Genomic DNA, 25740 nt, shown 5'->3' on the forward strand with positions numbered 1-25740 from the left:
TTATTTGCATTGAACACTAATTTAGCATCAGTAAGTGATTTTTGGACTGAGTCAAAATCGCACTGAAGGTCACACATGGCCTGGGTTGCACTGAAGATGCACAGAAATAAATATCTGTGTCATCTGCATAGAGATGAATGTTACAAGTGCTAACAATACTTCCAATGTAATTTATATACCATGTGAACAACAATGGCCCCAAAATCGAACCCCGCGGTACCCCTTTAAGTACTTCAAGAAAGGTGGATTTAACCCTGTCTATCATAATAGCTTGGGTTCTGTCACTAAGATCATTCTGAAACCACAAACAGGCATCAGTGCCCTTTTCAACCTCTCCCTGACCCAGTCTGCCAGTCTGTAATACCTACATGTTTCAAGCAGACCACCATAGTTCCTGTGCCCAAGAACACCAAGGTAACCTGGCTAAATGACGATCACACCTGTAGCCATGAAATGCTTGAAAGGCTGGTCATGGCTCACATCAACACCATCATCCCAGACACCCTGTACCCACTACAATTCGCATACCACCCCAACAGATCCACAGATGACGCATCTCTATTGCAATCCACACTGGATTTTCCCACCTCGACAAAAAGGAACACCTACGTTAGAATACTGTTTATTTACTACAGCTCAGCATGCAACCCCATAGTGCCCTCCAAGCTCATCACTAAGCCAAGGACTCTGGGACTGAACACATCCCTATGTAACTGGATCCTGGACTTCCTGACGGGCCGCCCCCAGGTTGTGAGGGTAGGCAACAACACATCTGCCACGCTAAACCTTAACACATGCGTGCTTAGCCCCATCCTGTTCTCACTGTTCACCCACGACTGAACCCACGACTGTGGGCTATGACATTGTGTCAGCCGGTGATTGTCAAGCAAATAACTGCCGGTCTCACGGTAATTGACCGTTAATTAACAAACACATTTAGCATCTCCTGGCTTCCACATATAGCCTACAAGCCACTGATACAGACCTTTGGAACAGCTACATTTTAAAAAGTCGAATAAATCCATGTAATATAGCCTACACCGTCACAATAAATCCATTATTTCTTTTAGACAGGTCTAAAGAAACATGATATAAAGAAAATGTAGTCTATTTCAGAAGAACAGAACAGCATACTCTGAGTTGTCCTTATGTTAGGCCCTGATCTGGCTATGCCAGATTTGCTTAGAATTCCATGGCATTATTTTATATTATTTTATAGTATAAAGAATACAATTTTTTTTTTTTTTTTTTTTTTTTTTTAATAATTTTTATCCCCTTTTCTCCCCAATTTTTCGTGGTATCCAATCGCTAGTAATTACTATCTTGTCTCATCGCTACAACTCCCGTACGGGCTCGGGAGAGACGAAGGTCGAAAGTCATGCGTCCTCCGAAGCACAACCCAACCTAGCCGCACTGCTTCTTAACACAGCGCGCCTCCAACCCGGAAGCCAGCCGCACCAATGTGTCGGAGGAAACACCGTGCACCCGCCCCCTCGGTTAGCGCGCACTGCGCCCGGCCCGCCACAGGAGTCGCTGGAGCGCGATGAGACAAGGATATCCCTACCGGCCAAACCCTCCCTAACCCGGACGACGCTAAGCCAATTGTGCGTCGCCCCACGGACCTCCCGGTCGCGGCCGGCTGCGACAGAGCCTGGGCGCGAACCCAGACTCTGGTGGCGCAGCATAGCACTGCGATGCAGTGCTCTAGACCACTGCGCCACCCGGGAGGCCAAATAAAGAATACAATTGAACCTAGCATTTCTCCAAACGATTTGAGGGAGTGTGTATATTGAGCGCTTAACAAAGAAACAGGTACTCCTATATGCTTAATGTAGAGTTATTAATGTAACTTTAGTTGTTCTACAAACGCTGGGCTATATGTTTAGATGTTTAATACATTGCGAGGCTGCATGATGCGACTCTAATGATGATCTGAAAGTTGCATGAAAGGCATGAGCTCTGCTTTGTTTTTTGCGCAGGCTGTACACAATTAATATTCTGAACATAGTCCAGGACAGTTGTGGGATGCGATAGATCCCAAATTAATACAACCACTAGCATAAAAAAAGTATTTTAAGCAATGAGCCTGATGCAACAGATGAGAACGTTTAGCTTAAAATATTGATAAACTATTAGGCTATTTCTTCACATTATAAGCGCAGCAATGTGCACACAGCAATAAGAGCAAATGTTCCATTAGCAGGAAAACACCATGAACACAAATGCGACTATGCATGTAATGCTTTTATTATAAAAGGGGGCATTTTTATGGTGAAAATGATCTTGCCCAAACTTGAAACTCACGTGCTGCGTATGTATGCCAGTTAGACTCTACACCCGTTCTAACGGGCTTCGTTTTAAGAAGTTATTTGGCCACGTGATACAAACCTTACCAAAACTGTTACGTTCCCCAGTTTCTGTGTTGTGGTTTGTTAGGTGTGTGTTTCAGGATGGCTTCCTGAAATCCCCCCCCAAGCAGCTGATTGGCCGACTCCGTGGCTAATTGGCGAGCTGACCCCGCCCCCTCGTCAGGACGCAGCTGTCTCCAATTACCAATGCCTTTTGAAGCTATATAAAAAACAGTGTTCTGTTGCTCAGAAGAGATATGATGGCTGAGCGAGGAGGCGGATGGCTGAGCGAGGAGGCGGATGGCTGAGGGTGATATACTGTGTTGGTTGTTCTCAGAGGGAGATGATTAGTGTGTCCTGTATTGGTTGAGTGAGAGAGCTGATTGGTTATGTCTGCATGTCAATAGGACGCAGTGTTTTGATGACCACCCCCTGTATTTTGGTTAGCGCACCAGGTGGTGCCAAGTTAGGTTAGTAGTGGGTAGGCAGGTAAGGTAGGAGAGTGGGCTCTATTTATTTGCTTTGGTTCCGTCATGCCCCTTTTCCCCAAATTACCGTGTGACGGAATAAATTCTTTGTAAACGGTACAATTCTCTGCCTTTTGTCATCCTTACTCGCACCTACAGTCCATACGTCTTTCACTTCACGGAGAGTTGAGTTGTAGCAGGGTGTTGCGTTCCCTCTTCATAGAGGCGTGCGTAACAAAAACATATAGGCCTATGGGCTAGGCTACATGAGGTGTGCAACTATGATTTGAACAAGCATGCGCTGTTTGCCTTCACAAGTGATACGCTAATATTCACCCATTACACTATTCTTGATATAATCTTGTCTTTACATATACTAATTCATATGTGTGAAGTTTGTTTTGAACAGACCATTATCATGCACATGTCTCGCATCAGGGGCAGCGGGGAAAAGATACATGTAATCCATAGCGAAATGAGGACGCTGTTCCCGTGGTTAATTTTCATGCCAGCCAGGTAGGCTATACTCCTGTTTTAAAGAGAAGTAATGTGCTTAATATTAGGAAAGTTGAGAAATAAATATAGTAGGCCTAGCCTATAGAAAGCTGATGGGATCCTCCTCTTTTTAAGAGGTCATCACTCTGTTTTCGAACAATTGTATAGCCTATAGAAATGTTGCGCAACATGAATTCATGGACTTTCATGAAGTGTTTGTTTAGATTTTTGATCACATTTGCATTGATGTCAGGGTGATTAGAGGGACAATAGAGTGCTGAGTACCAGGCAGTTAGCAAGTTTGGTAGGCTACTAATGACCAGCAGCATCAGAGCTTAGAGAAGCCTAATTACCGTGACTAAACGGTCACATGGAATTTGACTGCCATCATGACCACCGGTGTGGCGGTAATAGTCACCGTAACAGCACTAAACACAACCCCATTCACATCGAAGGGGCTGTAGTGGAGTGGGTCGAGAGCTTTATAAGGTCCTCAGTGTCCACATTACTCTAAACATAACAGTCAGGAAGAGGGAACGACAGGAGGCTGAAAAGACTTGGCATGGACTCTCAGTAGGGTTGGGCGGTATCCAGATTGTCATACCGTTTCTTTACCATACCAGGTTTACGGTATTACCAAATGTGCACACAAGGGTCACCTTTTTTTATGGACAAAACTGCAACAGGGAACTTGATCCAGGAGAGGACTGACGGTTAGTGCTGTAAACCAGAAGCTTGATTTTGACATCTAGACACTTATCTAGCAACTGAGCAAACCAAATACATAGCTGGAGCCCTGGGCTGGATAAAATGTATTTATCTTAGAAGCAGTGGCATAGCACACACCCCCGCAGCCTGAGGTATTAAATCATGTCGGTATTTCGAAATACCCAGGTATAAGGTATAAAAAGTATTTTGCCCTCAGATCCTCAAGGTTCTACAGCTGCACCACTGAGAGCATCTTGACTCGCTGCAACTGCTTGGCATCCGACAGTAAGGCACTACAGAGGGTAGTGCGTACGGCCCAGTACATCACTTGTGCCGAGCTCCATTTCATCCAGGACCTCGATACCAGGCAGAGTCAGAAGAAAGCCCTAAAAATTGTCAGACTCCAGCAACCGAAGTCAGACTGTTCTTTCTGCTACCGCACGGCAAGCGGTACCGGTGAATCATGTCTGGGACCAAAAGGCTACTGAACAGCTTCCTCCCCCAAGCCATAAGACTGCTGAACAGTTAATCAAATGGCTACCCTGACTATTTGTAATGACCCCCTTTTTATTTGCACTGACTCTCTTGCACCGGCTCTATGCACATTCATTGGACTCTACCCACACACATACTACACTGACACTCCAACACACAAACCCACACACAGAACATGCACACGCATGCATATTGATGCCACACTATCACACCCTTCACATACACTTCTGCTACTCTGTTTATCATGATTGCCTAGTCAATTTTACCCCTACCTACATGTACCAGTCAACTTTTGGACACCTACTCATTCAAGGGTTTTTCTTTATTTTACTATTTTCTACATTGTAGAATAATAGTGAAGACATCAAAACTATGAAATAACACACATGGAATCATGTGTTAAATCTAAATATATTGGAGATTCTTCAAATAGCCACCCTTTGCCTTAATGACAGCTTTGCACACTTGGCATTCTCTCAACCAGCTTCATGAGGTAGTCACCTGGAATGCATTTCAATTAAAAAGGTGTACCTTGTTAAAAGTTAACTGATTTCCTTAATGCGATTCTGCCAATCAGTTTAGAGGTCGACCGATTAATCGTAATGGCCGATAAATTAGGGCCGATTTCAAGTTTTCATAACATTCGCAAATCGGTATTTTTGGACACCGATTTGGCCAATTTCTTTACACCTTTTTAACTAGGCAAGTCAGTTATGAACACATTCTTATTTTCAATGACGGCCTAGGAACGGTGGGCTAACTGCCTTGTTCAGGGGCAGAACGACAGATGTTTACCTTGTCAGCTTGGGGATTCAATCTTGCAACCTTACGGTTAACTAGTCCAACGCTCTAACCATCTGATTACATTGCACTCCACGAGGAGCCTGCCTGTTACGCGAATGCAGTAAGAAGCCAAGGTAAGTTGCTAGCTAGCATTAAACTTATCTTATAAAAAACAATCAATCATAATCACTAGTTAACTACACATGGTTGATGATATTACTAGTTTACCTAGCATGTCCTGCGTTGCATATAATCGATGCGGTGGCATTCGCGAAAAAGGACTGTCATTGCTCCAACGTGTACCTAACCATAAACAACACCTTTCTTAAAATCAAAACACAAGTATATATTTTTAAACCTGCATATTTAGTTAAGATTGCCTGCTAGCATGAATTTTAACTAGGAAAAATGGTGTCACTTCTCTTGCAACAGAGTCAGGGTATATGCACATCAATGCCTTTCTTAAAATCAATACACAGAAGTATATACACTGCTCAAAAAAATAAAGGGAACACTTAAACAACACAATGTAACTCCAAGTCAATCACACTTCTGTGAAATCAAACTGTCCACTTAGGAAGCAACACTGATTGACAATAAATTTCACATGCTGTTGTGCAAATGGAATAGACAACAGGTGGAAATTATAGGCAATTAGCAAGACACCCCCAATAAAGGAGTGGTTCTGCAGGTGGTGACCACAGACCACTCAGTTCCTATGCTTCCTGGCTGATGTTTTGGTCACTTTTGAATGCTGCCGGTGCTTTCACTCTAGTGGTAGCATGAGACGGAGTCTACAACCCACATAAGTGGCTCAGGTAGTGCAGCTCATCCAGGATGGCACATCAATGCGAGCTGTGGCAAGAAGGTTTGCTGTGTCTGTCAGCGTAGTGTCCAGAGCATGGAGGCACTACCAGGAGACAGGTCAGTACATCAGGAGACGTGTAGGAGGGCAACAACCCAGCAGCAGGACCGCTACCTCCGCCTTTGTGCAAGGAGGAGCAGGTGGAGCACTGCCAAAGCCCTGCAAAATGACCTCCAGCAGGCCACAAATGTGCATGTGTCTGCTCAAACGGTCAGAAACAGACTCCATGAGGGTGGTATGAGGGCCCGACATCCACAGGTGGGGGTTGTGCTTACAGCCCAACACCGTGCAGGACGTTTGGCATTTGCCAGAGAACACCAAGATTGGCAAACTCGCCACTGGCGCCCTGTGCTCTTCACAGATGAAAGCAGGTTCACACTGAGCACATGAGCACATGTGACAGACGTGACAGAGTCTGGAGACGCCGTGGAGAACGTTCTGCTGCCTGCAACATCCTCCAGCATGACCGGTTTGGCGGTGGGTCAGTCATGGTGTGGGGTGGCATTTCTTTGTGGGGCCGCACAGCCCTCCATGTGCTCGCCAGAGGTAGCCTGACTGGCATTAGGTACCGAGATGAGATCCTCAGACCCCTTGTGAGACCATATGCTGGTGCGGTTGGCCCTGGGTTCCTCCTAATGCAAGACAATGCTAGACCTCATGTGGCTGGAGTGTGTCAGCAGTTCCTGCAAGAGGAAGGCATTGATGCTATGGACTGGCCCGCCCGTTCCCCAGACCTGAATCCAATTGAGCACATCTGGGACATCATGTCTCGCTCCATCCACCAACGCCACGTTGCACCACAGACTGTCCAGGAGTTGGCGGATGCTTTAGTCCAGGTCTGGGAGGAGATCCCTCAGGAGACCATCCGCCACCTCATCAGGAGCATGCCCAGGCATTGTAGGGAGGTCATACAGGCACGTGGAGGCCACACACACTACTGAGCCTCATTTTGACTTGTTTTAAGGACATTACATCAAAGTTGGATCAGCCTGTAGTGTGGTTTTCCACTTTAATTTTGAGTGTGACTCCAAATCCAGACCTCCATGGGTTGATAAATTTGATTTCCAATGATAATTGTTGTGTGATTTTGTTGTCAGCACATTCAACTATGTAAAGAAAAAAGTATTTAATAAGAATATTTCATTCATTCAGATTTAGGATGTGTTATTTTAGTGTTCCCTTTATTTTTTTGAGCAGTGTATTTTTAAACCTGCATATTTAGTTAAAAGAAATCCAGGTTAGCAGGCAATATTAACCAGGTGAAATTGTGTCACTTCTCTTGCGTTCATTGCACGCAGAGTCAGGGTATATGCAACAGTTTGGGCCGCTTAGCTCGTTGCAAACTAATTTGCCAGAATTTTACGTAATTATGACATAACATTGAAGGTTGTGCAATATTTAGACTTATGGATGCCACCCGTTAGATAAAATACAGAACGGTTCCGTATTTCACTGAAAGAATAAACATTTTGTTTGAGGTGATAGGTCATTAATATGGTCAAATCCGGAAACTAAGGCTCGTATTTCTGTGTGTAATTATGTTATAATTAAGTCTATGATTTGATAGAGCAGTCTGACTGAGCAGTGGTAGGCAGCAGCAGGCTCGTAGGCATTCATTCAAACAGCACTTTTGTGCGTTTTGCCAGTAGCTCGTCACTGTGCTACAAGCATTGCGCTGTTTATGACTTCAAGCCTATCAACTCCTGAGATGAGGCTGGTGTAACCGATGTGAAATGGCTAGCTAGTTAGCGGGGTGCACGCTAATAGCGTTTCAAACGTCACTCGCTCTGAGACTTGGAGTAGTTCTTCCCCTTGCTCTGCATGGGTAACGCTGCTTCGAGGGTGGCTGTTGTCGATGTGGTCCTGGTTCGAGCCCAGGTAGGGGCGAGGAGAGGGACGGAAGCTATACTGTTACACTGGCAATACTAAAGTGCCTATAAGAACATCCAATAGTCAAAGGTATATGAAATACAAATGGTAGAGAGAGAAATAGTCCTATAATAACTACAACCTAAAACTTCTTACCTTGGAATATTGAAGACTCGTGTTAAAAGGAACCACCAGCTTTCATATGTTCTCATGTTCTGAGCAAGGAACTTAAACGTTAGCTTTCTTGCATGGCACATATTGCACTTTTACTTTCTTCTCCAACATTTTGTTTTTGCATTATTTAAACCAAATTGAACATGTTTCATTATTTATTATTTATCAATCAAAAATTGATTTGATTGATGTATTATATTAAGTTAAAATAAAAGTGTTCATTCAGTATTGTTGTAATTGTCATTATTACAAATATATATATATATTATTATTATTTATTTTTTTAAATCGCCAGATTAATCGGTTTCATCTTTTTTTGGTCCTCCAATAATCGGTATCGGCGTTGAAAAATCATAATCGGTCGACCTCTAAATCAGTTGTGTTGTGACAAGGTAGATATCCCTATTTTGCAAAAGACCAATTCCATATTATGGCAAGAACAGCTCAAATAAGCAAAGAGAAACGACAGTCCATCATTACTTTAAGACATGGTCAGTCAATCCGGAAAATTTCAAGACCGTTGAAAGTTTCTTCAAGTGCAGTCGCAAAAACCAAGCGCTATGATGAAACTGGCTCTCATGAGGAACGCCACAGGCAAGGAAGACCCAGAGTTACCTCTGGGTCTTAAGTTCATTAGAGTTACCAGCCTCAGAAATTGCAGCCCAAATAAATGCTTCACAGAGTTCAAGTAACAGACACATCTCAACATCAACTGTTCAGAGGAGACAGGGTGAATCAGGCCTTCATGGTCGAATTTCTGAAAAGAAACCACTACTAAAGGACACCAATAAGGAGAGACGTGCTTGGGCCAAGAAACACGAGCAATGGACAATCGACTGGTGAAAATCTGTCCTTTGGTCTGAGGAGTCCAAATTGGAGATTTTTGGTTCCAACGGCCGTGTTTTTGTGAGACGCAGAGTAGGTGAACAGATGATCTTCGCGTGTGTGGTTCCCACCGTGAAGCATGGAGGAGGTGGTGTGATGGTGCTTTGCTGGTGACACTGTGTGTGATTCATTTAGAATTCAAGGCACACTTAACCAGTATGGCTACCACAGCATTTTGCAGCGATACGCCATCCCATCTGGTTTGCGTCTAGTGGGACTATCATTTGTTTCTCAACAGGACAATGACCCAACACACCTCCAGGCTGTGTAAGGGCTATTTGACCAAGAAGGAAAGTGATGAAGTGCTGCATCAGATGACATGGCCTCTACAGTCACCCGACCTCAACCCAATTGAGATGGTTTGGGGTGAGTTGGACTGCAGAGCTAAGGAAAAGCAGACAACAAGTGCTCAGCATATGTGGGAACTCCTTCAAGACTGTTGGAAAAGCATTCCAGGTGAAGCTGGTTGAGAGAATGCCAAGAGTGTGCAAAGCTGTCATCAAGGCAAAGGTAGGCTACTTTGAAGAATCTAAAATATATTTTGATTTGTCTAACACTTATTTCATAGTTTTGATGTCTTCACTATTATTCTACAATGTAGAAAATCGTAAAAAAATTAAGAAAAGCCCTTGAATGAGTAGGTGTACAAACTTTTGACTGGTACTGTACCGATTACCTCATCTACCTCGTACCTCTGCACATTGACTCGGTACCGGTACTCCTTTTATAAAATCTCGTTATTGTTATTTTACTGTGTTACTATTTCCTTTTTGTTAATTGTTTTACTTTTTAAGTTTGCATTGTTGGGAATGGGCTCGTAAGCATTTCCCGGTAAATGACAGTCACCCGAACCTGTTGTATTCGGCACGTGAACATTTTTATTTTATTTGATGAGAAGCTGCTGCCTAATGGGGATCCTTAATAAATACAAAGGAATGAAATTCCATGAGGGGAACAGTTTTGCTGATGCTGAGAATGGAATGTATATGTTCTTAAATAACATCCTTAAACATTTTTGAACATTATTAAAGATTTCTTGTGATTTTTATGGAAAGTTTTCTTCATGTTCTGAGAACTTTTAAAGTGAATTGTGTGGAATATATATATTTTTTTTTCTTTCCCAGAATGTAACAACTAACATTAAACAACTAACATTAAAGAGAATCATACAATCTCTGAACATTCTGAGAACATTGCTGAAGTCACACCAGTCCCAGAATGTAAGTCCTACTTTGGAACTTGTGTGGAATGTTCTGTGGAAGTCCTGAAATTCCCACAGAATGTTGTGTCTTAACGTTCTCAGAACAACTTAAGAACATGACTTTAAATAGAACCATAGATTACCCACAACCAACAATGAGACAGCCGACAATCACGCTTTCACCAAGCTCTAAGAAACATATGGTTCTCAGAACGTTATGTGCTAGCTGGGAGTTTTCTTTACCCAGCCAGCCAGGTGCTTCCTGTTTCACGATTGGATCTTGTTCGCTGAGGTTGAAAATATACTAGACACCGACTTCATGTCCCTGTAACGGAGCACCTAGCGATCAAGATGATGCACTCACTAGGTAGACTCAGGGTTGCTGTATGTTTGAAAGCTGGAGGTTTGAACAGTAGCATCCAAAAATGTCTGAAAACCTATTTCTTCAAAGCGCACCTTAGTTGAACCCCCTAGCACCCCCTCCCCCCCGAAAAACAAAATAATATTAACTTACTGTTGCACTTCTAAATGGGTCTGAACAGGTGTGCAATAGTGCTTGTTGATCTTATCATTTTTTTTAAGTATGTAGCACACTAACCACCCAGCCAGTGCTTAATTTGTAAATCGGTAGGTGCTGTAACAAAAAGTGAGAGTGAGAGGGGGTGACCTGGGGTGCTCTGAGGTACCGGAATGTATGATAAAAAAAACACCTTTATAATAAAGCATTGCATGCATATCATCACATTTGCGTAGTGGTATAGAGCAGTAGATCAGAGGCATTTACAGAAGTTACACACATGGGGAACATTTTTCTTTTTTAAACACATTTCATGAAATTCCATGTCATTTTACACGACTGGAGACCTTGGCAGAATCTTATTTAATATCCCACGTCGAAATGACAGACAACTTTGACACTAAGAAACTGAGAATCGGAGATCAATGAAAACGACCTGGTCCTGAATCCATCAATAGCTCAGGCCTAGGTGTGCGGAGACACATTGTAGGCTACAATATGAGGAGGAAATGATAGTCCTAAAAAAGCTTTCCAGTGATGCGCAGCTCACTCGCTGGTGATGGCCGATGCACTCGTAACAAAAGCCTCCCTCTCTCCTGTTTTACTTTGTAAAACAATATTTGGAAGTTGATCAAATATATCGTGATAACCTAAAGCACACTGATTAGATTCTTCCCTTTCATCAGGAGCCATTTGCTTTCCAACATTTGTTTTCCCGCGATTGTATTTGAAATATTGCGAAAGGCCTGTTTGGTCTGCATACAGATTTGCCGCCCAGTGGAATGGAACACTGGTGTTACATTTGGAAAGCAGAATTTGCCTGGCTCAACCAGTTGGAACGTTGTCAAGGAGGGCGGTCATGTGTGTTGCGAAACATAGGATCACTGGTTTGAGCGCCATATGGGACCGTTAGTAGCACACTGACCCCGACACAAAATAATTGCTCCTGGTTTTTCCACCCCAAAAAATGAATGACTATCAGGGTCGATATGATCAATAAAATCACACAGTTTGTATTCTTCCGCAAGACATTGTATTGATACAAGTCTATTTGATGTAGAGACTGGTTGAAGTGCATAGTAAAAGCCACTTGTTTTCTCAGTGTTATCAATTGTGGTGTCACAAGGGGGGTCTGACCAAAGATGGCCGCCAGCTACATCTCCCATAATCCTTTGTGCTACAGGTCACCTGACCTAGTTATGGCTAAGTTGGCAGCGCCTGTGCAGCACTGAGAGCTTGGCACCAGGACACTAGCATGGCCTGCTGAAGGCTCTCCACAGCTCAATTAACTTTAGTGTTTGAGTCAAGTGTTGATGATTAAGTCATTTTATACTCAGACAGAGCTAGGCCTTTTTATTGGAAGTTTGATGATGTACACTATATATACAAAAGTATGTGGACACCCCTTCAAATGAGTGGATTCGGCTATTTCAGCTACACCCGTTGCTGATAGGTGTATAAAATCGAGTACACAGCCATGTAATCTCCATAGACAAACAATGGCAGTAGAATGGCCTTACTTAAAAGCTCAGTGACTTTCAACGTGGCACCGTCATAGGATGTCACCTTTCCAACAAGTCAGTTCGTCAAATTTCTGCCCTGCTGGAGCTGCCCCGGTCAACTGTAAGTGCTGTAATTGCGAAGTAGAAACATCTATGAGCAACAATGGCTCAGCCACCAAGTGGTAGGCCACACAAGCTCCCAGAACGAGACCGCCGAGTGCTGAAGCACGTAGCGTGTAAAATTGTCTGTCTTTGGTTGCAACACTCACTACCGAGTTCCAAACTGCCTCTGGAAGCAATGTCATCACAATAACTATTTCAATGGCCGAGCAACCGCAAACAAGCCTAAGATCACCATGCGCAATGCCAAGCGTCGGTTGGAGTGATGAGTCACGCTTCATCATCTGGCAGTCCGACGGACTAATCTGTGTTTGGCAGATGCCAGGAGAACTCTGCCTGTCCCAATGCATAGTGCCAGCTGTAAAGTTTGGTGGAGGAGGAATAATGATCTGGGGCTGTCTTTCATGGTTTGGGCTAGGCCCCTTAGTTCCAGTGAAGGGAAATCTTAATGCTACAGCATACAATGAAATTCTATATGCCGTGTTTCCAACTTTTTGGCAACAGTTTGGGGAAGGCCCTTTCCTGTTTCAGCATGACAATGCCTCCGTGCACAAAGCGAGGTCCATACAGAAATGCTTTGTCGAGATCGGTGTGGAAGAACTGGCCTGCACAGAGCACTGACCTCAACCCCATTGAACACCTTTGAGATTAATAGGAAGGCCAACTGCAAGCCAGGCCTAATCGCCCAACATCAGTGCCCGACCTCACTAATGCTCTTCTGGCTGAATGGCAGCAAGTCCCCGCAGCAATGTTCCAACATTTATTTTATTCATTTAACTAGACAAGTCAGTTAAGAACAAATTCGTATTGACAATGACGGGGGCATGGGGGCTGGGATTTAAAAAAAAATATATATATGACAAAACGCACATCACCGACAAGAGAGACAACACAACACTACATAAAGAGAGACCTAAGACATCTTGTGGAAAGTCTTCCCAGAAGAGTGAAGGCTGTTATAGCAGCAAAGGGGGGACCAACTCCATATTAATGCCCATGATTTTGGAATTATTTCGACGAGCGGGTGTCCACACACTTTTGATCATGTAGTGTATTTCTATGTTTTTCATTTAAAGCCTTTATTTTTCCTGAAACCTGCCTCATGAGCATTCGTGCAGTTATCATCCTGCCTATTTATGGTCCTTGTGTGTTCGGTCAACCCCTACACCACACAATTGTCAATTATTTCACTAGTAATTGCAGATCATGGAGTGAAGTCCAGATAAATAATCTAGTATTTATGGGAGGTAACATCTCACTTGACACAGACGTCAATTCAACGCCTATTCCACATAGATTCAACATAACTGCATTGAAATTACGTGGAAACAACATTCATTAAACCAATGTGTGCCCAGTGCGATGCACAAATGAGCTGTTTTTACGTAGCACATACCATAAGAACAATTAAAGTGGGTGACACTGCTCATACGTGGTGGACCACTGGCTCAAACCAGTATTTCCTTTCCCTATTTAGGCCTATATTCCCTGTCAGGGTCCGTAGAACTTACTCTATATTTAAGACAAAATATCCACAGGAAAGTATCATTAAACCAACATTTCAAAACGCTGGCACTTACTGGTTTCTTTCTATCATCCGAGGCATGCGCACACAATGTAAACACGTGCACGAGCTCTGCTAGTGTTAATCACACTGCATACATGTAATGTGCCTACAGAAAGTATTCACACCCCTTGACTTTTTCTACATATTGTTGTAGCCAGATGCTGGATATCGAAAAGAAGGGCACCTACTGTATTGGTAGATTGGTAAAAAAGAAATAAGCCAACATTGAATATCCCTTTGAGCATGGTAAAGTCATTAATTACACTTTGGATGGTGTATCAATACAACCAGTCACTACAAAGATACAGGCGTCCTCCCTAACTCAGTTGCTGTAGAGGAAGGAATCCTCTCAGGGATTTCACCATTAGGTTAATGTTTAATGGCTGTGATAGGAGAAAACTGAGGATGGGTCAACAACATTGGAGCTACTCCACAATACTAACCAAATTGACAGACAGAGTGAAAAGAAGGAAGTCTGTACAGAATAAAAAATATTCCAAAACATGCATCCTGTTTGCAATAAGTCACTAAAGTAAAACTGCAAAAAAAGTGGCAAAGAAATTGACTTTATGTCCTGAATACAAAGCGTTATGAATGGGGCAAATCCAACACAACACTGAGTACCACTCTTCATATTTTCAAGCATGGTGGTGGCTGTATCATGCTATGGGTATGCTTGTCATTGACAAGGACTAGGGAGTTTTTTTATGATACAAATAAATGGAATAGAGCTAAGCACAGGAAAAATCCTAGAGGAAAACCTAATTCAGTCTGCTTTCCAACAGACACTGGGAGACAAATGTACCTCTCAGCAGGACAATAACCTAAAACACAAGGCCAAATATAAACTGGAATTGCTTACCAAGACGACATTGAATGTTCCTGAGAGGCCTAGTTACAGTTCTGAGTCAAATCAGCTCAGAAAATCTATGGCAAGACTTGAAAATGGCTGTCTAGCAACGATTAACAACCAACTTGACAGAACTTGAAGAATTTTTGAAAGAATAATGTGCAAATATTGTACAATCCAGGTATGCAAAGCTCTTAGCGACTTACCCAGAAAGAATCACAGCTGTAATCGCTTCCAAAGGTGATTCTAACATGTACTGACTCAGGGGGTTGAATACTTATCTAATCAAGATACTGTATATTTTTGTTTTATATATTTTTATAAATGTTAGAATTTCTTAGACTTTGATATTAGAGTATTGTGTAGATCGTTGACAAAAAAATTACATTTAAATCCATTCTAATCCCATCTTGTAACACAACAAAATTTGGAAAAAGTCAAGGTGTGTAAATACTTTCTAAAGGCTCTGTATTTACATCATGTGCGCTTGCCTCAAGTGATGGAAACAACACCAATCGCAATAGTAACATAGGATATTCACCAAACAGAGGCAAGGTAAACGTATACTCAAAACACACGTAGACCTTCTTTTCCTTACCTGTCCTGGGACTGCTCCTCATACATCCTCTCCTTGCCCTCTTTGAAAAGCCGGATAGCCCTTTTCGATTTCTTCATTAGGCTTTCAATGTAGACCTTAAAGTAATCATTCTCGCCGAGCTGAGTCAGTCTCTGGCTCTCCTCATATTTGCACTGTATTAGCCGCAGATGCTGGTACGTGTCAGGTAAGATATCCAAGATGTACGGGGGGCTGTTTTTCAGCTGTAGTCTAGGGTTCTGACAGAGACGAACCTGTAGAGAGAAGTTTGCAATACCATGAGTTATGAGGAGGATAGTTCAGACATGTTAAATCTGTTTGTTGCATTCTGCCTATAACTACTGAGCTACAATTGCAATTTCCTTTTGACTCAAGTTTATCCAATATATGAAATCTTAAATAAAATAACATGATGATGATTAAACAACCCCTAATATGCCTGCACACATAGGGGGAAAGGCAATTTAGGTTTACGTTATTGAAACTGGAAACCATTCAATCAAATAGGGAGGAAAAGTCAGTCTACTGCAGGTATAAGCTTATACCTGCAGTCTACTGCAGGTATAAGCTCATGCTCCCTTCGGTCTTAATGTGGACTTTGATCTGAAGCCATTCTTGTGATTGTTGTGATTGTTGTGACTTTGCCATTGTGGTTGTTTGTAGGCTTGTGTGGTCTTTAGTGTGTCTATGATCGTATGCTATCCATTTGTATTAATTGTATGTTGCTCATTCTATGCCGTTTTAATATGAGTAATTAACCAATGATATTAGGCCACTGTTGGCCATGATTACAGACACCTGTGTGTCTTGACACTATATATAAACGAGTCATCCCGCAGTGTCTGTGATTGTACCCTGATGAAGACAGCTTGCCTGTCGAAACGTTGGTAATTAAATATTTTTGCATCTGAGCTCCTAGAGTGTGCGGCTCTCCTTTATTTTCTAATAAGCTCATTAAAAGCATAAATTATGCAACTGAATTGAAACAAACGTACCACTTTGTCCATAAGCTTCCACGTTTTTTCAACTGTTCGGCGGTCAGCAGCAGCCTGTTTTGGTGGTCCGACTGCATCCTGAATGGCATCAATGATGCCTAAAATCCGACCTTTGCGTTGGTTTGGTCCACGTCCACCCGGGTTATGGCCACTTAGAGCAGTTGCCATTGTCTATACACCGAGATAAATACAAATAACCTTAGTGTCTACAAGATGGTAACACTTTACTGCAGGTATTATGCATTATGGTGTGGGTATAATCCTGTGTCTCGATACATAGACACTTTACATATCATTAACCTTATAATAATTGGCTCATACTGCTTACAACAAATGATAAAGAGTGGTTTTCAGAAAGTGTTACCGCCTTGCAAGATGCCACCAGTGCAGAAGTACAACAAAAGTCATCCATGCATATTAGAAGGCCACGTAGGCTATGTATTCATTAGTCTGTGTGTTGTAGCCAAGGCTATTCTATAATCTCTGTCACAAAGTGGCATGCCTGACTAGTGACCTCCTGCTGAAAACTTAAATTTAAAGCCGGCTCCTTAACTTGAAAAACAAAAAACAGCAGCCCCGCCACTTGATTTGCCATAAAGCTGAGGGATAGAGCTGACGAAATGTAAGCGATCTCAAATTCATAGATGCCTATGAATGCAAGGACTGGCCATTAGGTAAACATTAAAGTTTTAGCCATATTTTGAAACTACCCTCTGGGCACAGGCATCAATTCAACTTCTATTCCACGTTGGTTCAACGTAATTTAATTGAAATGACGTGGAAACAACGTTGATTCAGCCAGTGTGAGCCCAGTGGGTAGTTCGTTTATATTTTTTCTAAGCCATAATATTTTGGGTTATGATGGGGTGAACTAAGACCATGGGGAATGTATAATGGTGGGGTTAAACAGTTGAGCTAAATCATCGAGCATTAACTAGTATGCTATTCAACAATCAAAATGGGTATATCATTAGGCTAATTTAAATGATCAAAAACGGCAGAGTAGGCCTACGTTTAAAATCGTCAGCATATAGAAAGAGTAGACGAGTCTATTACACGAAATGAAAGTAGGCTTTGCTCCCAATTCTGACAAAAGTGTGGCGACTGTGTCTTGATCATATGCAACCAATTCATGAGCGCATTTGACGTTCACAAATGCATAGGCTGTATCAAACTTTAAGACTACAAAAGAGTCCTGTGCGGCTATAATAAATACAAATAGGCAACATAAGACAATGGTTTCGTAAAGCGTAGTGCTATGACTTGTATTAATGATCGTGATAGTAATGTTTTTAAAAACGACATAAAAATAAATCATTGACTTACTGCGCACCACGCAGGAGAATGTCGACGGAATTATCCGGTTTCGAGGCTTGTGGAATAAACAACCCGACTGAAATGACAAATGGAGAGGAAATGTACGTGGAAACTAACACAGATCGCGTGTGACGGTCATTGGTTACCAATCATCCCACTTTTTGCTTTTCCAAAATCAGTGTTTATAGATCAAATCAAATTTTCCCGAACTGAAGGGGCCAGTTGGCTCTACGTGAAAACGTAAAATGGTTGTGGGCGACAAAAATTATTATACGTCCTACTCTGCCCTGACGTCCAGTAGGAGCTGTAACACTTAGCTGGATGTTACATCCAGTATAGCATCCAAGTCAGAGTTACAACATTCAGCATCCGGCTCAGACTTACATCCAGCTCAGAGTTACATTAACATCCAGCATCTGTCACATACTTACATCCAGCATCTGGCTGAGAGTTACATCCAGAATCCAGCTTAGAATTACATCCGGCTCAGACTTGCATCTAACATCTGGTATCTGGCACAAAGTTACATCCAGCATCCAGCTCAGAATTACATTCAGTATCCGGCGCAAAGTGACATCCAGCCTCCAACGTCTGGCTCAGAGTTACATCCAGCATCCGGCACAGAGTTACATCCAGCATCTGGCACAGAGTTACATCCAGCACAGAGTTACATCCAGCATCTGGCACAGAGTTACATCCAGCATCTGGCACAGAGTTACATCCAGCATCTGGCAAAGAGTTACATCCAGCATCTGGCACAGAGTTACATCCAGCATCCGGCACAGAGTTACATCCAGCATCTGGCACAGAGTTACATCCAGCATCTGGCACAGAGTTACATCCAGCATCTGGCACAGAGTTACATCCAGCATCTGGCACAGAGTTACATCCAGCATCCGGCACAGAGTTACATCCAGCATCCGGCACAGTTACATCCAGCATCTGGCACAGAGTTACATCCAGCATCCGGCACAGAGTTACATCCAGCATCTGGCACAGAGTTACATCCAGCATCCGGCACAGAGTTACATCCAGCACAGAGTTACATCCAGCATCCGGCACAGAGTTACATCCAGCATCTGGCACAGAGTTACATCCAGCATCTGGCACAGAGTTACATCCAGCATCCGGCACAGAGTTACATCCAGCACAGAGTTACATCCAGCATCCGGCACAGTTACATCCAGCATCTGGCACAGAGTTACATCCAGCATCTGGCACAGAGTTACATCCAGCATCCGGCACAGAGTTACATCCAGCATCTGGCACAGAGTTACATCCAGCATCTGGCACAGAGTTACATCCAGCATCTGGCACAGAGTTACATCCAGCATCCGGCACAGGGTTACATCCAGCATCTGGCACAGAGTTACATCCAGCATCTGGCACAGAGTTACATCCAGCATCCGGCACAGAGTTACATCCAGCATCCGGCACAGTTACATCCAGCATCTGGCACATAGTTACATCCAGCATCTGGCACAGAGTTACATCCAGCATCTGGCACAGAGTTACATCCAGAATCCGGCACAGAGTTACATCCAGCATCTGGCACAGAGTTACATCCAGCATCCGGCATAGAGTTACATCCAGCATCCGGCACAGAGTTACATCCAGCATCCGGCACAGAGTTACATCCAGCATCCGGCACAGAGTTACATCCAGCATCCGGCACAGAGTTACATCCAGCATCTGGCACAGAGTTACATCCAGCATCAGGCACAGAGTTACATCCAGCATCCGGCACAGATTTACATCCAGCATCCGGCACAGAGTTACATCCAGCATCCGGCGCAAAGTGACATCCAACATCCGGCTCAAAGTTACATCCAGCATCCGGCTGAGAGTTACATCCAGCATCCGGCTGAGAGTTACATCCAGCATCCGGCACAGAGTTACATCCAGCATCCGGCGCAAAGTGACATCCAGCCTCCAATGTCTGGCTCAGAGTTACAGCCAGCATCTGGCACAGTTACATCCAGCATCCGGCACAGAGTTACATCCAGCATCTGGCACAGAGTTACATCCAGCATCTGGCACAGAGTTACATCCAGCATCCGGCACAGAGTTACATCCAGCACAGAGTTACATCCAGCATCCGGCACAGTTACATCCAGCATCTGGCACAGAGTTACATCCAGCATCCGGCACAGAGTTACATCCAGCATCCGGCACAGAGTTACATCCAGCATCCGGCACAATGTTACATCCAGCATCCGGCACAGAGTTACATCCAGCATCCGGCACAGAGTTACATCCAGCATCCGGCACAGAGTTACATCCAGCATCTGGCACAGAGTTACATCCAGCATCCGGCACAGAGTTACATCCAGCATCCGGCACAGATTTACATCCAGCATCCAGCGCAAAGTGACATCCAACATCCGGCTCAAAGTTACATCCAGCATCCGGCTGAGAGTTACATCCAGCATCCGGCACAGAGTTACATCCAGCATCCGGCGCAAAGTGACATCCAGCCTCCAATGTCTGGCTCAGAGTTACAGCCAGCATCTGGCACAGAGTTACATCCAGCATCCGGCACAGAGTTACATCCAGCATCCGGCTGAGAGTTACATCCAGCATCCGGCATCCAGCTCAGACTTACATCCAGCAGCCGGCACAGAGTTACTCCAGCATCCGGCTCAGCGTTACGTCAAATATCCAGCTCAGAATTACATTCAGTATCCGGCGCAAAGTGACATCCAACATCCGGTACAGAGTTTGTTAGCAGCTCAGAATTACATCTAGCATCCGGCTGAGAGTTACATCCATCATCCGGCTCAGAGATGCATGCCACCTCAGCACAGCTCTATCAGACCAGGCCCGTCTCAGCACAGCTCAACAAGACCCGCCCCGCCTCAGCACAGCTCAACCAGACCCGGTTCACAACAGCACAGCTCAACCAGACCCGGCCAATCACAGCACAGCCAGACCCGGCCCATCACAGCACATCTCTACCAGACATGGCCCATCACAGCACAGCACAGCACAGCTCAACCAGACCAGACCCGGCCCACCTCAGCACTGTTCTACCAGACGCGGGCAATCACAGCACAGCTCTACCCGACCAGGCCCACCTCAACTCAGCCCAGCTCTACCCTAGGGTCTGGCAAAACAATGTTGAGTGTAGTGCACCACATGATGCAGTCCACACAACGTATCATTCACATCATCAGCCTACATATGCTGAGAGTTCGGCGCTTCGCCAGCCACACTGCCTTTCACACCAACCTCCTCATTTCCCCCCACAACCTCCTTCCCAGGCTAGTTTTGGTTACCCTCCCTACTCCCATCCCCAGGACAGGCCTGGGACACCTCTGCCCCCATGGCAGCCCCAACCCTGCAACTGGAGCCACACCAAGACCTCCTGTGTACAGCCTCACGGTCCGATGAGGGGGAGCTAACTAACTCCATTCTCCAGGGAAGGGGGACCCCTTTGAGTACCGGCCAGTCGGCTGTGCAGAGCCGACATGGCGGTGACACTTCCACCAGGTCAGAGCAGTGTCCGGCCACAGGGGTGGAAGAGAAAGAGAAAGTAGGTTCCCCAGTAGCTTGTGTAAGTTCACAACATTTTGCTAAGAGTAGCCACTTCGCCCTGTTAGTCCGCTGCAAGCAAACAGTTGCTACATTGAAAGTCCGGGCAGTCCACATTGTCCTGGAATAAAGCAAAAATAAACACAGCTCCTGCAGCATTGAAAACATTTGTTAGTATCCTCCATTTGAGACTACAGGCTAGCTAGGCTAGCTAAGCTTGCTGGGCTTCCGTGTCTCCTTGACAGGGAATTCTCAACTTGTCTGAGAGAGAATTACACAGCTATCAAAAACTTCAGGCCAAGGTAAGCCTACGCCAAACACACAATTAATTAGAATTTTTGTAAAATTCACGATGTGAAAAATTAATGGTGGTGTAGAGTATTGTATCTCAGGCAAGTAAAACACATTTTGTCAATAATACACTCACATTGGGGGGCGTATCTGTCAGGCAACAAAACTGAAACTGATGGAGGATAATCTGAATGTATTGTGTCAATTTAAAACGTGCACAAGATAGTTCACAGAATTGTCAATTTAAAGAAATGTAGCCAATTTATGAATTACTACAATTAGCTAACATTAGATAGTTAATCCAGAGATTCTTTCCTTTGTGTTGATTCGGCAGTTTCGTACAGATAATCATGGAATTTGTAGTTCTTTATGATAGCCACATTAGCAGCTAATTTGTATTTCATTTTTGATGGGTAAATACAGGCAAATATATTGATAAAAGTCAGCTTGTCCTAGAGAGATTTACACGGCTATCAAAACGTCATGCCAGGGTAAGCCTACACAAAACACGGCCCTTATTTAAAGTGTTTCTAAAATCCCCTATGGGAAAAATTAATGGTCGAAAAACGATTGGAACCATTTCCTTGTTTGACCGTTAGGTTTTATGGGTATTGTGACTCATACTGTGATCGTGTCCATGCTTACAAATATCTTGGCATCTGGATAGATGAAAAGCTGTCTTTTAAAAAGTATGTTGATGAGTTAGTTAATAAACTGAAAATAAAAATGGGCTTATTCTATAGAAATAGGTCCTGCCTCTCACTAAATAGGAGAAAGGAGATTATTCAGTCGACTTTCCTATTGGTTGCTAGACTGTGGCGACATCATCTATGAACGCAGCTGCAACTTCATTAAAGCCGTTAGATGCCGTTTATCATAGTACTCATCACTTCATTCTCTACCAGAAAGTTGGTTGGCCCTCTGATGTCACGTAGGTTGATACATTGCTATGGTCCCACTGTACGTAACATCATTATTAAACTTTAGACAACCTCTGGAAATTCCTTTGGTCTCTACTGAGTTAGGAAATCAGGTTTTAGTTTTGTTCTGGTGCCTCTACGGCAATTCAGAAAGCTGATTGAGACCTTATTACTGATTAATGTGATGTTCTGGTGCCTCTACAGCAATTCAAAAAGCTGATTGAGACCTTATTACTGATTAATGAGATGTTCTGGTGCCTCTACGGCAATTCAAAAAGCTGATTGAGACCTAATTACTGATTAATGTGATGTTCTGGTGCCTCTACGGCAATTCAAAAATAGTATTGAGACCTTATTACTGATTAATGTGTTTTTATGACTGTTTTTCTTTCTGCTTGCATTTTGTAATCATTTTTGTATGTATTTTCTGTAATTCAGGGCTCATCTGTAAAAGAGACCATGATCACTGTATGACTCCCAGATAAAAAAAAAGGTTAAGTAAACATCCAGCATCCAGCTCATACCACACTTCAAAATAACAGTCCCCGATATGTCATGCCAAACTAAAAGTCCTGCCTACATAACTGATTTAACAATAAGAGTCCTGCATTTCCAATTTCAAAATAAGAGTCGGCCAATTTGTCACGCTAAAATAAAAGCCCTACGATTTCAGATTTCAAAGTAAGAGTCCCTCAGTTGGTCATGCAAAAATAAATCCTGCAATTTCCTTTTTCAAAATAAGAGCCTCGATTGAGGCTGCTGGGTCACAATCATTCTCAGTCATGTAAAAATTAAAGTCCTGCGATTTCCAATTACATAATAATAGTACCTTGATTTATCATGCCAAAATAAAATGCTGGCATTTTACGATTTTAAAATAAGAGTGTCAATTTCATGACAAAAAAAGTAGTGCATTTACAATTTCAAAATAAGAGTCCCACGATTTGTCATGTTTTTTTAATGTATATTTAACGTGTTAACCCTCGCAAGGCTTCCGGCCCAGACGGCATCCCTAGCCAAGTCTTCAGAGCACGTGCAGATCAGCTGGCTGGTGTGTTTACAGATATATTCAATTTCTCCCTATCCCAGTCTGCTGTCCCTACATGCTTCATTGTTCCTGTACCCGAGAAAGCAAAGGTAACTGAACTAAATGACTATCGCCCTGTAGCACTCACTTCTGTCATCATGAAGTGCTTTGAGAGACTAGTCAAGGATCCTGTCACCTCCACCTTACCGGTCACCCTAGACCCACTTCAATTTGCTTACCGCCCAAATAGGTCCACAGACGATGCAATCACCATCAAACTGCCCTATCCCATCTGGACATGAGGAATACCTATGTAAGAATGCTGTTCATTGACTATAGCTCAGCATTCAACGCCATAGTACCCTCCAAGCTCATCATTAAGCTTGAGGCCCTGGGTCTCAACCCCACCCTGTGCAATTGGGTCCTGGACTTCCTGACAGGCCAACACCAGGTGGTGATGGTAGGAAACAATAATACTTCGCTGATCCTCAACACTGGGGACCCACAAGGGTGCGTGCTCAGCCACCTACTATGACTGCGTGGCCATGCACGCCTCCAACTCATCAAGTTTGCAGACGACACAAGAGTAGTAGGCTTGATTACCAACAAGAATGAGACAGGGAGGTGGTGAGGGCTCTCCGAGTGTGGTGTCAGGAAAATAACCTCTCACTCAACAATACAAAGGAGGTGATCGTGGACTTTAGGAAACAGCAGAGGGAGCACCCCCTATCCACATCGACGGGACAGCAGTGGAGAAGGTGGAAAGTTCCTCAGCGTACACATCACTGACAAACTGAAATGGTCTACCCACACAGACAGTGTGGTGAAGAAGGCGCAACAGCACCTCTTCAACCTCAAGAGGCTGAAGAAATTTGTCTTGTCACCTAAAAACCTAAAACTTTTACAGATGCACAATTGAGAGCATCCTGTCGTCCTGTATCACCGCCTGATACGGCAACTGCACCGCTCACAACTGCAGGGCTCTCCAGAGGGTGGTGCGGTCTGCACAACGCATCACCGGGGGCAAACTACCTGCCCTCCAGGACACCTACAGCACCCAGTGTCACAGGAAGGCCAAAAAGACACCAACCACCCGAGCATCTGCCTGTTCACCCCGCTACCATCCAGAAGGTGAGGTCAGTACAGGAGCATGAAAGCTGGAACCGAGAGACTGAAAAACAGCTTCTATCTCAAGGCCATCAGACTGTTAAATAGCCATCACTAGCACATAGACTTGATGTAGCCACATCACTGCTGGCTACATACAGACTTGAAATTATTGGCCACTAGTCACTTAAATAATGTTTACATATCTTGCAATACTCATCTCGTATGTATATACTGTATTCTATACTATCTATTGCATCTTAGCCTATGCCACTCTGTCATTGCTCATCCATATATTTATAAATTATTTTTCCATTCCATTCCTTATTCCATTAGGTATTTGTTGTGGAATTGTTAGATATTACTTGTTATATGTTGCTGCACTGTCTGAACTAGAAGCACTTTGCCACACTCGCAATAACATCTGTTAACCATGTGTATGTGACCAATACAATTTGATTTGATTTATTACATTAGAATTTAATGTAAAACCAGTTGTGAATTATGTTGAAAATGTATTCAGCATTAGGGAAAATAATGGGGGATGGAACACTATCCTTGTTTTTAGTTATTAGAAGAATTAAGTAAAGAAACAGCTTCTTCCGTAACTGCTCACATACCTGGCATGATGTCGTCCTGTGCCGGGAAGGCCACTATGAGTTTGTCGGGGACCTGGTTGAGAAGGCCTGGTCTCAGGCCTGTCAACTGCTACCCCCAACATCTGCTGCTTGTCCTTGTGCATCTGTACTCTCTCACCATCAGCCTAAGCAGGTGAGGGCAGGAACAGCATTATGGAAAAGGATGGGGGGGACGGAACACTGCCACTATTTGTTGTTATTCGAAGAATTAAGGAACGTGAAGAACCAGCTTCTACCGTAACTGCTCACTACCATACAGTAACTGCTCACACTGCTCACATCTGCTGCTGGCTCACCATCAGCCTCAGCAGGTCAGGGCAGGAGCTGTTGAGGGTAGTCTGTCATACGAAAGTCTGGACTGCTGGGTGGCAAAGGTATGAAGCTGGTCTGCAGGGGCAGGGGCTGACCTGGGTCATCCTTCAGGCCTTTGGCCTTCATGTACTCTTTGGTGAACTGCTAATTGAGGATAA

General features: G+C 43.7%; 1 protein-coding gene across 4 annotated transcripts in view; it reads right to left on the reverse strand.

Moving 5' to 3' along the window:
- Positions 1-18033, reverse strand: part of cblb (Cbl proto-oncogene B, E3 ubiquitin protein ligase) — a 187275-nt gene extending 169242 nt beyond the window's left edge. The window contains exons 1-3 of one of the 4 annotated variants that reach the window (XM_071337485.1): positions 17763-18026; positions 16437-16607; positions 15445-15695 (exon numbers count right to left, since the gene is read on the reverse strand). In XM_071337485.1, coding sequence (XP_071193586.1) covers positions 15445-15695; positions 16437-16604 — 419 coding nt within the window. In that variant the 5' untranslated portion in view covers positions 16605-16607; positions 17763-18026. Of the gene's footprint in view, positions 1-15444; positions 15696-16436; positions 16608-17762 lie in introns of all 4 variants that reach the window. The other 3 variants (XM_071337486.1, XM_071337487.1, XM_071337488.1) reach the window with 3 other exon arrangements.
- Between the last annotated feature and the right edge of the window lie 7707 nt (positions 18034-25740).

This window comes from Salvelinus alpinus, chromosome 13 (genome assembly GCF_045679555.1).
Source record: "Salvelinus alpinus chromosome 13, SLU_Salpinus.1, whole genome shotgun sequence".
NCBI classification, from domain to species: domain Eukaryota; kingdom Metazoa; phylum Chordata; class Actinopteri; order Salmoniformes; family Salmonidae; genus Salvelinus; species Salvelinus alpinus.